Source organism: Otolemur garnettii, unplaced genomic scaffold (genome assembly GCF_000181295.1).
Source record: "Otolemur garnettii isolate 467f Iridium unplaced genomic scaffold, OtoGar3 scaffold00044, whole genome shotgun sequence".
Classification (NCBI taxonomy): domain Eukaryota; kingdom Metazoa; phylum Chordata; class Mammalia; order Primates; family Galagidae; genus Otolemur; species Otolemur garnettii.
The window spans coordinates 6,553,890-6,566,276 of NW_003852439.1; the positions used below are offsets into that span (position 1 = coordinate 6,553,890).

The 12,387-nt window shown below is 51.8% G+C and overlaps 2 protein-coding genes across 4 annotated transcripts in view; both read left to right on the forward strand.

The window, feature by feature from the left end:
- The window catches only part of NME4 (NME/NM23 nucleoside diphosphate kinase 4), a 15,306-nt gene extending 9,766 nt beyond the window's left edge, over nt 1-5,540 (forward strand). Inside the window, exons 1-5 of one of the 3 annotated variants that reach the window (XM_003790741.3) lie at nt 1,007-1,278; nt 3,176-3,309; nt 3,541-3,642; nt 3,770-3,882; nt 5,117-5,540. In XM_003790741.3, coding sequence (XP_003790789.1) covers nt 1,188-1,278; nt 3,176-3,309; nt 3,541-3,642; nt 3,770-3,882; nt 5,117-5,240 — 564 coding nt within the window. In that variant the 5' untranslated portion in view covers nt 1,007-1,187 and the 3' untranslated portion in view covers nt 5,241-5,540. Of the gene's footprint in view, nt 1-1,006; nt 1,279-3,175; nt 3,310-3,540; nt 3,643-3,769; nt 3,883-5,116 lie in introns of those variants that run through there. The other 2 variants (XM_023513822.1, XM_012805849.2) reach the window with 2 other exon arrangements.
- Nucleotides 5,541-7,192: 1,652 nt separating this feature from the next.
- Nucleotides 7,193-12,387, forward strand: part of DECR2 (2,4-dienoyl-CoA reductase 2) — a 7,448-nt gene continuing 2,253 nt past the window's right edge. The window contains exons 1-4 of the mRNA XM_003790742.3: nt 7,193-7,336; nt 8,366-8,434; nt 10,822-10,873; nt 11,402-11,537. Of these exons, the coding sequence (XP_003790790.1) occupies nt 7,257-7,336; nt 8,366-8,434; nt 10,822-10,873; nt 11,402-11,537 (337 nt within the window). The 5' untranslated portion in view covers nt 7,193-7,256. The remainder of the gene's footprint in view (nt 7,337-8,365; nt 8,435-10,821; nt 10,874-11,401; nt 11,538-12,387) is intronic.

Genomic DNA, 12,387 nt, shown 5'->3' on the forward strand with positions numbered 1-12,387 from the left:
ATATATATATATATTGTAGGATGAGAAACCATGGTCTAACCTTTTCTCTGACAATCCAGATCCTAGTGTGCTCCTCTGATGGAGGATGTAATTTCTTTTTCTTTTCTTTTTTTTTTTGGGGGGGGGGAGGAGGTACAGCCTCACGCTATAGCCCTGGGTAGAGTGCCATAGCATCACAGCTCACAGCAACCTCAAACTCTTGGGCTTAAGTGATTCTCTTGCCTCAGTCTCCTGAGTAGCTGGGACTACTTCTGCCTGCCACAATGCCCGGCTATTTTTAGGTTGTAGTAGTTGTTACTGTTTGGCAGGCTTGGGTTGGATTCGAACCAGGTCTGATGTACGTGGCTGGCGCCTTAGCGGCTGAGCTGCAGGAGCCACCCAGAGGATGTAATCTCTAAGGGAGCCCCAGGTCCGGGAGAAGGAGGTGGTTTGAAGACACTGACCTTGAGACCATCATGGGCTACATTAGGATTTGGGTGGGGCCTTCCCCAAGAAAAATATTTTAAAAGATATTTAATGATGCCTTATTATAAGGATGAGTATAATCCAAGATGAATTCTTTATTACTATATTTTTTCTTCTGATTTCAACAGAAATCGACATTAAACATTCACACATCAGGGTATGTGGCTCACACTCTGGAAGACAGGAGGTAGGAGGATGTTTTGAGACCAGGAGTTGGAGACCACCTGTACAAAAACAGAAAAATTCCCCAACTGTGGTGGTGCATGCTTGTAGTTCTAGCTACTGGGAGGCTGAGGCAGGAGGATGGGTTGAGCTCAGGAGTTTGAGTCTGCAGTGAGCTGTGGTGATGTCACTGCACTCTACCCGTGACAAAAGAGGAAGACCCTGCCTCAAAAGAAAAGCCACTCCCAGGGGCCTGTGAGCCCCAGGCTGTGCTTGAGCAGCTGGCTTGAACACGGGTCAGCAATCGGTCAGGGATAGAGCGGAGGCGGGTCTTTGATGGGGGGCGGGGCCGGGGCCAGTCTGGTGGTGCAGGCCCTGGGCATGGGTGGTCAGGGCCAGGGACAGAGGGGTGGGGATCTACAGTGGGCCTGGGACCAGGAGGCAGGTCTGTGTGGAGGAGTGAGGTCCTAGGTGGGTCTAGGGCCTGCGGGGGACGGGCCTGAAGTCTGGCACCGCCCTTTCAGCGCGGGTCTTGGTTTGGTTCCCCTCCGCCTAGCGTCATGGGCAGCCTCTTCGGGCGCGCGGCGCTGCGGGGGTTACGCTGCGACCGGCGGGCCCCAGCCCTGAGCCTGCTGGTGCGCACCTGCTGGGGTGAGTTGGGCCGGACTACCCGGGAGGCCGGAGGAAGAGCGCGCCGCTCGGCCTTTGTTCGCGCACGTGCGGGGGTGGGGGTGGGGGTGGGGGTCTGGCCAAGCCGGGAATCAGAGGCTCGGACCGCAGGCCCTGAAGTTCTCTCCCCACCTGCGTCTGGCGGGCCCCCTTGCAGCCCTTTTTCTCAGGGTGTCTCGGGTGTGTGTGTGTTGGCGGGGTCGGGGACCGAGGGCTCTGGGGCAATTGAAAGTCCAAGGCCCAGAGGCCACACAGGGCTGTGATGGGGGTCTTATTGGACCGGGGTCTTGTATAGAGGCTCATCCTCAGCAGAAGAGCATTCTCCAGGGACCTGCTGTGGCAGGGCTGTTTCCTGGCCAAATTAGGACAGAATGGAGACACTACACTCTACATCCACTGCTGCCTGGGATCCTGCCCTGGTTGACAACTCACGGTGCTTTCTGAGTGCAAATGTCAAAATGCTCCTTCTACGCGCCCTGAAAGGGCAATTGTCATCCTACAAGGCAGAAAGTGGCCACACTAGATCCCACAGGCTAGACAAGGGACCCTTGTGAACTGGATTTGGAGAGAAGAAACAAGCAGGGGGTGTCCTGGGCTTTGTTTAGTCCAAAAGGCCCATGGTGCACACCCACCACTCTTGAGGGTGAAGCTCAACACTCAGCCTTCCTGGACCCCTAATTTGCCCTTTCTCTTTTGGCTCTGTACACCTTTTTGTGGACATCAAGGGTCTGGGCTCCTCTCCAAAGCAGCCTTTGACCTTGGATCCAATGCTAGAGGCTCAGCATCACTCTGGGAATGGCCTGGAGCTGTAGGAGGGTGAGAATGTCTCCTGGCTCCCTGGCAGGTCCCCTCCAGAGGAGACAAGCTGGGCAGAGCTTAGTGCTGATCCTAGGTCTGGAAGCTTCTGGCCTAGGAGCCCTAAGCAGCACAGTCTCTGACTGGCACAGTGTGCAAGAAGCAGCCCTCCCGAGTCTCCTACTGTAGACAAGAACCCCTCTACTTTCTTCTCCATCTCTGGCCCTGTATCCACAGCCCATTTGGTGGAGAAAGTACGCTTCTCCCCTGCCATTCTTTCGCTTCAAATCTGGAGGATGGGCTGTTGGTTCTTCCTGATATGGAAGGTCTGGGGTTCAGACGGTGTCTATGCCATCACCCAAAGGGACAGCAGTTAAGAGTGAGCCCAAAGTTGTGCTTTCTCCCCAGGGTAGTGTCCTCAGGGCTCCAGGTGGTCACTGAGCTGGGCTGTGACTCCTGGACTCTAGGCTAAGATGCCTACCCAAGCAAGCTGGCTCCACTCCACCTTGGGCAGTTTCTGTCACTGCTGGATAAAGCTGTTGCCCCTGGGACAGGCTAGAAGCCCCAGGGGACACATTGCCCCAGGGGACACATTTCCTGGGTATCCCTGAGAGGCAGTGCCATGGGGGCATTTTCTGACTCTGGGTACTGCACTTGTCTCTTCCAGAGCTGTCCTGCCTAGAGGCAGACCCCCTGAAGCCCGGTGTTGCCTGGGCCCTGGCAGAGGAACCCAGGTTGGGGGGGGGGGCATGGAAATGTGAAGCAGCAGCAGCCATGACCCCTCCTTTTTTGTTTATTTGTTTATTTATTGAGACAGAGTCTCAAGCTGTCGCTCTGGGTAGAGTGCCGTGGCATCACAGCTTACAGCAACCTCCAGCTCCTGGGCTTAAGCAATTCTCTTGCCTCAGCCTCCCAAGTAGCTGGGACTATAGGCACCTGCCACAATGCCTGGTCATTTTTTGGTTGTAGTTATCATTGTAGTTTGGCAGGCCCAGGCTGGATTTGAATGCTAGCTCTAGTATATGTGGCTGGTGCCTTAGCCGTTTGAGCTACAGGCGCTGAGCCGACCCCTCCTCTTTTAAAGGAGGGCCCTCTTGGACCAGAGAGCGGACCTTGGTGGCAGTGAAGCCAGATGGAGTGCAGCGGCGGCTGGTTGGGGATGTAATCCAGCGATTTGAGAGGCGAGGCTTCAAGCTGGTGGGGATGAAGATGCTGCAGGTACCAACCAGGTCTCTTGGCTGGTGGGTGTCCTTGAGGGGACTTGGGGATGCTTCTCTGTTCACATCTCAGCTAGTGTCAGGGGGAATGCCCTGGCTTTGGCGGTTGAAGTGGGTAGGGAGGCATCTGTTCTCTGGCTGGGAGCCCATGTAGGGTATTATCTTGAGAGTGCTCTGAGGTCCAGGCACTGGCTCAGTGCCCTGGGTATACCCCTCCCCCTATACCACCCAGGCACCAGAGAGAATTCTTGCTGAGCACTACCAGGACCTGAGGAGAAAGCCTTTCTACCCAGCTCTCATCAGCTACATGAGCTCTGGGCCTGTAGTGGCCATGGTATGGTGGGTAGGGGTAGTGGAAGATATGTGGAGTGTCCTCCCCCAAGCAAATGGAAGGGGCCTGGATTGAACCTGGGGGCCCTTGGTGCTCCCCACTTCTCCCCAGACTTTATCTCTTGCTACAGGTCTGGGAAGGGTACAATGTGGTTCGTGCCTCGAGGGCCATGATAGGACATACTGACTCAGCAGAAGCTGCCCCCGGGACTATCCGGGGAGACTTTAGCATCCACATCAGCAGGTATGAGGGCCCTGACACATTCAGCTGCCTATTTGGGGTGATAGCCTGTTCCCAAGGCAGATCCATAAGACCTAGGTGTCTTCCTATGCCGAAAATGAAGCCAAGGGCCGGGCATGGTGGCTCATGCCTGTAATTCTTACACCTTAAGAGGTTAAGTTGGGTGGCTCCCTTGAGTTCAGGAGTTCCAGACTAGCCTGAGCAAGTATGAGACCCCATCTCTAAAAATAGTTGGACATGTGACAGGCGCCTGTAGTCTCAGCTACTTAGGAGGCTGAGGCAAAAGGATCCCTCAAGAGTTTGAGGTTGTGGTACTCCTCATCACAGCACTCTAGCCTGGGTGATTGAGACTCCATCCAAAAAAAAAAAAAAAAAAAAGGAAAGAAAGTGGGGCTGTGGGAGGTGGCTCATGCCTGTAATTCTAGCATTTGGGAGGCTGAGGCAGGTGAATTGCCTGAGCTCATAGGTTCGAGACCAGCGTGAACCAGAGTGAGACCTTCTCTCTAAAATAGCTGGGTGTTGTGGCAGGCACCTGTAGTCCCACCTACTTGGGAGGCTGAGGCAAGAGGATCACTTGAGCCCAAGAGTTTGAGGTTGCTGTGAGCTATGATACCACAGCACTCTACCAAGGGTGAGAAAGTGAGACTCTGTCTCAAAAAAAAAAAAAAAAAAAAAAAAAAAAAAAAAAAAAGGAAACCAAAAAAACTTTTTTTTTTTTTTTGCAGTTTTTGGCTGGAGCTGGGTTTGAACCCTCCACCTCCAGCATATGGGGCTGGCGCCCTACTCCTTTGAGCCATAGGTGCCGCCCCTAAGCCAAAAGACTTTTTATGGTGGGATATTACAGCTTGCATGGTTGGAGCTTTTTTTCACATTCTACCCCTGCCCCCTCGCCCCGTACATAAGAGGTGATGAAGCATTTGCTTTGTGTTGTGTATGTTCTCTGACATCACTGCCTAACTTGCCAGATGCCCTTAGGGGTTGGCATGAGACAGCTGGGGGAAAAATGAGGTGCCCAAAAGTTGGGGTCCCAACTGGTCTAGGAGGTTGTGAGCAAGAGGCTAAGGCCAGGTTAGAACCCAGTTTTCCAATCCCCTACCCCGTGATTCTTTCCCCTTTGCACAATTACCCAGCTTGTTCGCTAGAAAGAAGGCAAGGGGGCATCAGATAGACCCTGGGACTCCCCAAGCTGAACACTGCAGCCTGAGCCTTACCTTTTCCCTCCTGTCACTTGGCATAGGAACATCATTCACGCCAGTGACTCCATTGAGGGGGCCCAGAGAGAGATCCAGCTGTGGTTCCAGAGCAGTGAGTTGGTGAACTGGGCAGACGGGGACCAGCAAAGCAACATCTACCCAGCTTGAGGGCTCAGGCTGCCCTTGGCCACCCCACTGCCCAACCGGAACCAACTACCTCGGTCAACATGAAATCAAGCCCATGCCCTTATCTGTCTCTCCCAAATCACTTTCCTGTTCACCTGCTGCACCCCAGCCTGGAGGACTTTGAGCCACCTATTTTATGTGCCTTTCTGTTCATAACCAGCATAAGACTGGACCAAGTCCTTTCTGTACCAAAGTGCAAGACAACCTTTGGGGTGTCTTCAAAATTGGACAGTGTAACCTTTTCTCTCCTAAAGGGGAGATATTAAAATTCACTATGCTGAATGTGGGGGTGGTGTGCTCATTATGAAGTCCATGGCAACTTCTGCCATCTCACAGGCAGGAATGATGCTTTTACGCAAGATGTAGCAGTTTAAAAAATGAATCTGGCTTGGTGCGGTGGCCATGCCTATAATTCCAGGATCACTTCAGAGACTAGGGTGGTAACACAATGAAATCTCATATTTTAAAACAACAACAACAACAAAACACAGTAAGACAAGTTAGCCTGGTGTTGTAGCAGGAACCCACCGTCCCAGCTTCTGAGGAGGCTAAGGTGGGAAGATTGCTTAGCCTAGAAGTTCAAGGCTTCAGTGAGCTGTGATATGCCACTGCACTCCAGCCCAGGTAACAGAGTGACACTCTGAGACAATCAAAGAAAAAAAAAAAACTAAATAATACCAATGAAGCTTACTGTGTTGCACACCCATGAGGGGATCCAGAACTTTGTTGAATGTATGAGCCAGGCAAGGATCCAGAGACCTCTGACCTGAGTCTGGGGAATGTGGGCTGAGCTCCAGGCTAGGTGTTATCCCAGCCCCACTTGTGTGATCCTGCTGAAGAGCTGCCTTCCCTGAGTAGGTGTGGAGGCTGCAGCTGGAGCTGACAGGAAGGGGAGGGTGAGGGCTGAGAGCACCCAGGGCAGAGCGAGCCTGGTGACTACAGACGTCCCCCACTTTGTGACTTTATGTGGCCCAAAGCCAGGAGCTGCCAGGCATCTTCTTTGCCATGTAGACACCACACACATTGCCCCCCTTCCAACCCCAGTCAGTGCTGGCTCCAGGTAGGTTCCTGGGCTCTCAGCACGGATAGCAGACACTGTATATCACATATCATTATTATACCTGTTGAAGCCAACTTGGGCTTGGTGACAAATGCCTGGGCCTGAGCTGCTATGTGGGGTATGGATGAAGTGCCAGCAGCGCTTTGGTTTTTTTTTTTTTGTTGTTTTGACTGTTTGAGACAGTCTCAGTATGTTGCCCAGGCTAGAGTGCGAGATTCGCAGCAACTCTAACTACTGGGCTCAAGCCATCCTCCTGCCTCAGCCTCCCAAGTAGCTGAAACAAGGGTGCCTACCACAATGCCGGGCTATTTTTTCTATTTTCAGTAGAGACTAGAGACGGGGGTGGGGGTGGGGGTGTCTTGCTCCTGGTCAGGCTGGTCTGGAACCCCTAAGCTTAAGGGATCTTCTTGTCTTGGTTTCCCAGAGTGCTGGGATTACAGGCATGAGCCACCATTCCCGGCCAGCAGCCCTTCTTTATTGGTAACAAAACCAGCCCCTTGGGGAACCAGCAGTAGGAAGGACCACGCGAGGAAAAGGCCCTCCTCGGTTTCCTTCGCTCTCCTAGGCTCTAGTTTCTTTTTCCTTGTTGTTTGCCATATTTATGTAACAGGATGGTGAGGTCCGAGGGCGAGGGGCTCAAACACTCCAACTAGGTATTTCAAAAGTACGGCTGGGCCAGCGGCGGTGGCAGCGCATCCGGCAGGCCGCGACCACTGAGCTAAAGCCAAACTCTGGAGAACCAACAAAAAGCGCAGAAGTCTGCTCCAGTATTTGCAGTGCGCGCAGCCCTGACCGACTTCCAGTCCCAGCATGCCGTGCGTGAGGGCGGGACCTCCATGGGGGTGGGCGGGGCTTTCCCTCAGAGCTCCTGGTACAGAGGTTAGTGGCTGCTTGGTGGCTGAGTCCCGCCATCGTTGCCTTTGGCTTCCCCGAGCACCATGGCCGAGCAGCCGCCCGACGTGGAGGAAGATGCCTGTCTGCCTGAGTACCGCCATCTCTTCTGCCCGGACCTGCTGCGGTGAGCGCCCGGGAGAGCATGTGTCTCGGAAGTTGGCGTGGTGCAGGCCCCCAAGTGTGGGGTTGGTGGGGGGAACTTATAATATGTTTTCAATCGTGTTTCACTTGGCAGCCTTCTGAACAGAGAATTTTATTATTATTTTTTATCTTTTTAAAAATTTACTTGGTTTACTGGCCGGGCGCAGTGGCTCACGCATATAATTCTTGCACTCTGGGAGGCTGAGGCTGGTGGATTGCCTGAGCTCACAGGTTTGAGACCAGCTTGAGCAAGAGCGAGACTTCGTCTCTAAAAATAGCCAGGTGTTGTGGCGGGTGTCTGTGTTCCCAGCTACTCAGGAGGCTGAGGCAAGAGAATCGCTTGAGCCCAAGAGTTTGAGGTTTCTGTGAGCTACGACGTCAGGGCACTCTACCAAGGTCAACAAAGTGAGATTCTGTCTCCAAAAAAAAAAAAAAAATTTTTTTTTTTTGTTTGGTTTACAGAGTGCTCTATGAGCAGTATGAACAGAGAATTTTATTAATAAGTTGAAATAACTTTTCCTGAAGACCCCAAAGCCTAGGAATACCAGGTTTTATAAAGCAGCTTTTCATTTCTTCCTGTGAAAGTAGTACATGTTCTTTGTCAACAATTCAGATGGGTTGGAATTGCCAGGTTTAAAGGGTCACAGCCCTGTATGGCTGCACACCTGCCCCCCTGTTAACAGTATCTTTTCTTTTTTTTTCTTTTTTTTGAGACGGAGCCTCAAGCTATCCCCCTGGGTAGAGTGCCATGGCATCACGCTCACAGCAACCTCCAACTCCTGGGCTCAAGCGAGTCTCCTGCCTCAGCCTCCCAAGTAGCTGGGACCACAGGCGCCCGCCACAACGCCTGGCCATTTTTTTTTGGTTGCAGCCGTCATTGTTGTTTGGCGGGCCTGGGCTGGGGATTCGAACCTGCCACCTTAGGTGTATGTGGCTGGCGCCTTAGCCGGTTGAGCCACAGGCGCCGAGCCAACAGTATCTTTTCAAAGAGCCTCCTTTTTTCTGCTTTCAGGGACAAAGTGGCCTTTATCACAGGCGGAGGCTCTGGGATTGGTTTCCGGATTGCAGAGATTTTCATGAGGTGAGCACTGCTTCATCGGTGGTAACTCCCTGCTGGGTCCTGGGATCCTTGGACAAGATGATGGTGGATGGTGGAACTCCTCTAGAGAGCAGGACAGTGAATGTCTCCCACCTGCCAGCAGGGTTGAGGTGCTTGCTAGATGGTCTGGTGAGGGGTCAAAGATTGGCCTAGTGGGGAGGCTGGACTCTGGGGTCTCCTAGCAGCCAGTGGAGATTGTGTGGCTCTGGCTTTGTGGCCTCCTAAGGCCTTACAGAGCTGTCAGGGTAGGTCACATCAGGTCCCTATGCCATGCAAAGCACATGTCTACTGGTACACAAGTGCTGTGGCCTCAGGCTAGGGTCAGCAACTTGTCACCCTACCTGACAGAGGGCCAGGGTTAGGCTAAGGTTGGGGGAGAGGAACCCTTTCCCTGTTCCCCCAAGCTGTCCCCTTAAATACCAAAGACGTCAGTATCACAGGAAGAGATTGGGGTGCTCTTCCATTTCAGGTGGACTGTTTTTAGAATTGATGCTTTGTGCATGCTGCTTCTCCAAGAAGAATCTAGCCATCTGTGCTTAGGGTCATTTGGAAGATTAGATAGATGAAGTGCCAGCAGTTCCCATAGGACCTGCTTGGCAGGCAATAGCTGGCTTGTTACTGTGAGGCTCAGTCTGTCTGGGAGTGGGGCAGGAGAGGCATCTGGCTTCAGAATGGGCTCTCTGCTTTTCACTCCAATTCCATGGGGATAAGGGAGCTCAGGTATGTGGGGCAGAGCCAGGGGGACGAAGTAGACCCCTGGCAGATGTCTGGGCTGGGCTGTCTCTGCAATGCACAAGGTATTTAGGGTGCGGTTTGCATATCTGTGTGACTTGCATACCCCACATCAGAGGGTTCCAGCCCAGAAACCCTGGGGTGGGTAACAGTGGTGTTCACTAGCGGTAACTCCAGAGTTGCTCAGCCTGTGCCCTCTGCCAGCCACACCTTTGGCCTTTGACTGGTACTTTTGCCTAAGAAAGGCTAGGTGTGGTGGCTCATTCCTACAATCCTAACATTCTAGGTGGCTGAGACAGGAGTTCAAAACCAGCCTGAGCAAAGCAAGACCCCAGCTCTACTAAAAGAAAAACTAGCTGGGGATTGTGGCAGATGCCTGTAGTACTAGCTACTGGGATGACTGAGACAAGCAGATCACTTGAGCCCAAGAGTTTGAGGTTGCTGTGAGCTATGATGCTACAGCACTCTACCCCAGGGCAACTGAGGTGAGACTCTGTCTCAAAAATAAGTAAATAAATAAAAATAGAAAAACTCACCAGGTGTTGTGGTGGGTGCTTGTAGTCTTACTTACTTGGGAGGCTAAGGCAGGAGGATTCTTTTTTTTTTTTTTTTTTGAGACAGAGCCTCAAGCTGTCCCCCTGGGTAGAGTGCCGTGGCATTACAGCTCATAGCAACCTCCAACTCCTGGGCTCAAGCGAGTCTCCTGCCTCTGCCTCCCAAGTAGCTGGGACCACAGGCGCCCGCCACAACGCCCGGCTATTTTTTTGGTTGCAGCCATCATTGTTGTTTGGCAGGTCCGGGCTGGGGATTCGAACCCGCCACCTTAGGTGTACGTGGCTGGCGCCTTAGCCGGTTGAGCTATAGGCGCCGAGCCGGCAGGAGGATTCTTTAAGCACAAGAGTTTAAGATTTGATGCCATAGCACTTGACCCAGAGTGACTAAGACTGTCTTAAAAAACAAAAAACAAAAGCAGGCTCAACGCTGATAGCAGAGTGGTTATGGTGCCAGCCCACATACATTGAGGCTGGCAGGTTCAAACCCAGCCTGGGTCAGCTAAACAAAAATGACAACTGCAACAACAAAAAATAGCTGGGCTTTGGTGGTGGGCGTCTGTAGTCAAAGCTACTTGGGAGGCTAAGGCAAGAGAATTGCTTAAGCCCAAGCATTTGAGGTTGCTGTGGGCTGTGACACCACAGCACTATACTGAGGGTGACATAGTAAGACTCTGTCTCAAAAAACAAAACAAAACAAAAGGGCTGGGCGTCATGGCACTCTGGGAGGCTGAGGCGGGTGCATTGCCTTATGTCATAGGTTCAAGACTAGCCTGATCAAGAATGAGAACTGCATCTCTAAAAATAGCTGGGCATTGTGGCAGACGCCCATAGTCCCAGCTACTTGGGAGGCTGAGGCAAGAAAATCGCTTGAGCCCAAGAGTTTGAGGTTGCTGTTAGCTATGACGCTACGACACTACCAAGGGCAATAAAATGAAACTCTGTCTCAAAAAAAAAAAAAAACCCCAAAACCCAAAAGACTTTTGCCTAAGAAACTCTTGGGTGGATCTCTGCTTTGAGCACCTGGGCAGGCACCTACCTGGGAGAGCCCCTCACTGTCCTCACATCTACCATCTGGTTTTGCAGGCATGGCTGCTACACAGTCATCGCCAGCCGGAGCCTGCCGAGAGTGTCAATGGTGAGGGTCTATCCTGTGGTCCTGTCTACTGGTTACTATAGGGCCCCTGAGCTTGGGCTAGGAGGGTGTTAAGGCCCAAGGGATAGTGACAGCAAAACTTTCTCCTGTCTCAAATACAGAGCTTCATGGAAGTGATTAGTGGGTCCTATGAGAGGCCCTCGTATTGAGAGATCTCTGGGCTCAGTAGGGTCTTTGACCTGGGAGGAGAGTGTTACCAGTGCCACCTGTGGTCTCTGGCAGCAGTGGGAGGTCAGCTGGAGCTGCTGTTGACCAGTAATGGTGGTGTGAATGGAGGATTCTGGGCACGGTGGGGGTCAGATGGAGAGTGTGGGATGTCTTACAAATGCTGACCAGGGTTGTAGCACTAGGGAGTGGACACTTGCAGGCTGGGCTTACCCAGAGTGGTGTCCAGCACCAAATCCACAGTCCTAGTAGAATCTGGATACATCATCCTCATCAACTCTGAAGAGTGTTCCTCCAGGCTGAGGCTGTTGAGTGGTCTACCCTGACTTTCTGTCTGGCTTCTAGGCTGCCAAGAAGCTAGTTGCTGCCACTGGCCAGCGGTGCCTTCCTCTGTCTATGGACGTCCGAGTGCCCCCAGCCATCATGGCTGCTGTGGACCAGGCGCTGAAGGAGTTTGGCAAAATTGATATTCTCATTAACTGTAAGTCAGTGTTGAGCAAGGCTGGGGGGCTTCTGGCAGATCAGCAATTTGAAGGCCTCAGGACTTTGGTCCTTGAGTGGGGTCTGTGCCAGAGAGTCCGGGTGTCTTCCCTGGCATGGCTGCAGCCACTGCAAATACCTGAGGCCAAAACCCAGGCTCTGGGCTCTGTACCAGGCCAGACTCTGTTTTTTCCAAGTGGGGTGAACACAGCCCCCGTTTAAGCCTACCCAGAAAAACTTCTGAGTAAAACTGCTGGGGTGCTGTGTGTCCTAAAATTTTTCCTTTAAAGTAATAGACTATTTTTTTTTTAGTACAGTGTAAGATTTACAGAATAATTGAGCAGATAATACATGGAATTTCATATACCCAGCCCCCAGAGTTTTCCTTACTTGTAACATCTTGCATCTCTTACAGTTGATGAACCAATATTGATATATTATTATTAACTACAGTCCACAGTTTACATGAGGGTTCATTCTGCTGAGATTCCCTTTTAAAACTACCCTGTATTAGTTTCTTGGGCTTACAGATAGCCATAACCTACGTGGCTTAAGACAACAGAAACATACTCTCTCCTAGTTTGGAAGCTAGCAAAGCCAAGATCAAGGTGCCAGCAGAGCTATGCTTTCTCTGCAGCTCTGGGAAGAACCTCTTGTATGCCTTTCTCTCATCTTGGATTATGGACAGTCCTTCAGTTGTAGACATATCAGTCTATTTTCCACCTCTGTCTCACATGGCCTGTGTCTCTGTCTTCTTTTCTTATGAGGGCATCAGGCATTGGATTTAGGGCTCACTCTAATTCAGTGTGACTTCAACTTAACTTACATCTGCCTGTCCTTTTTTTTTTTTT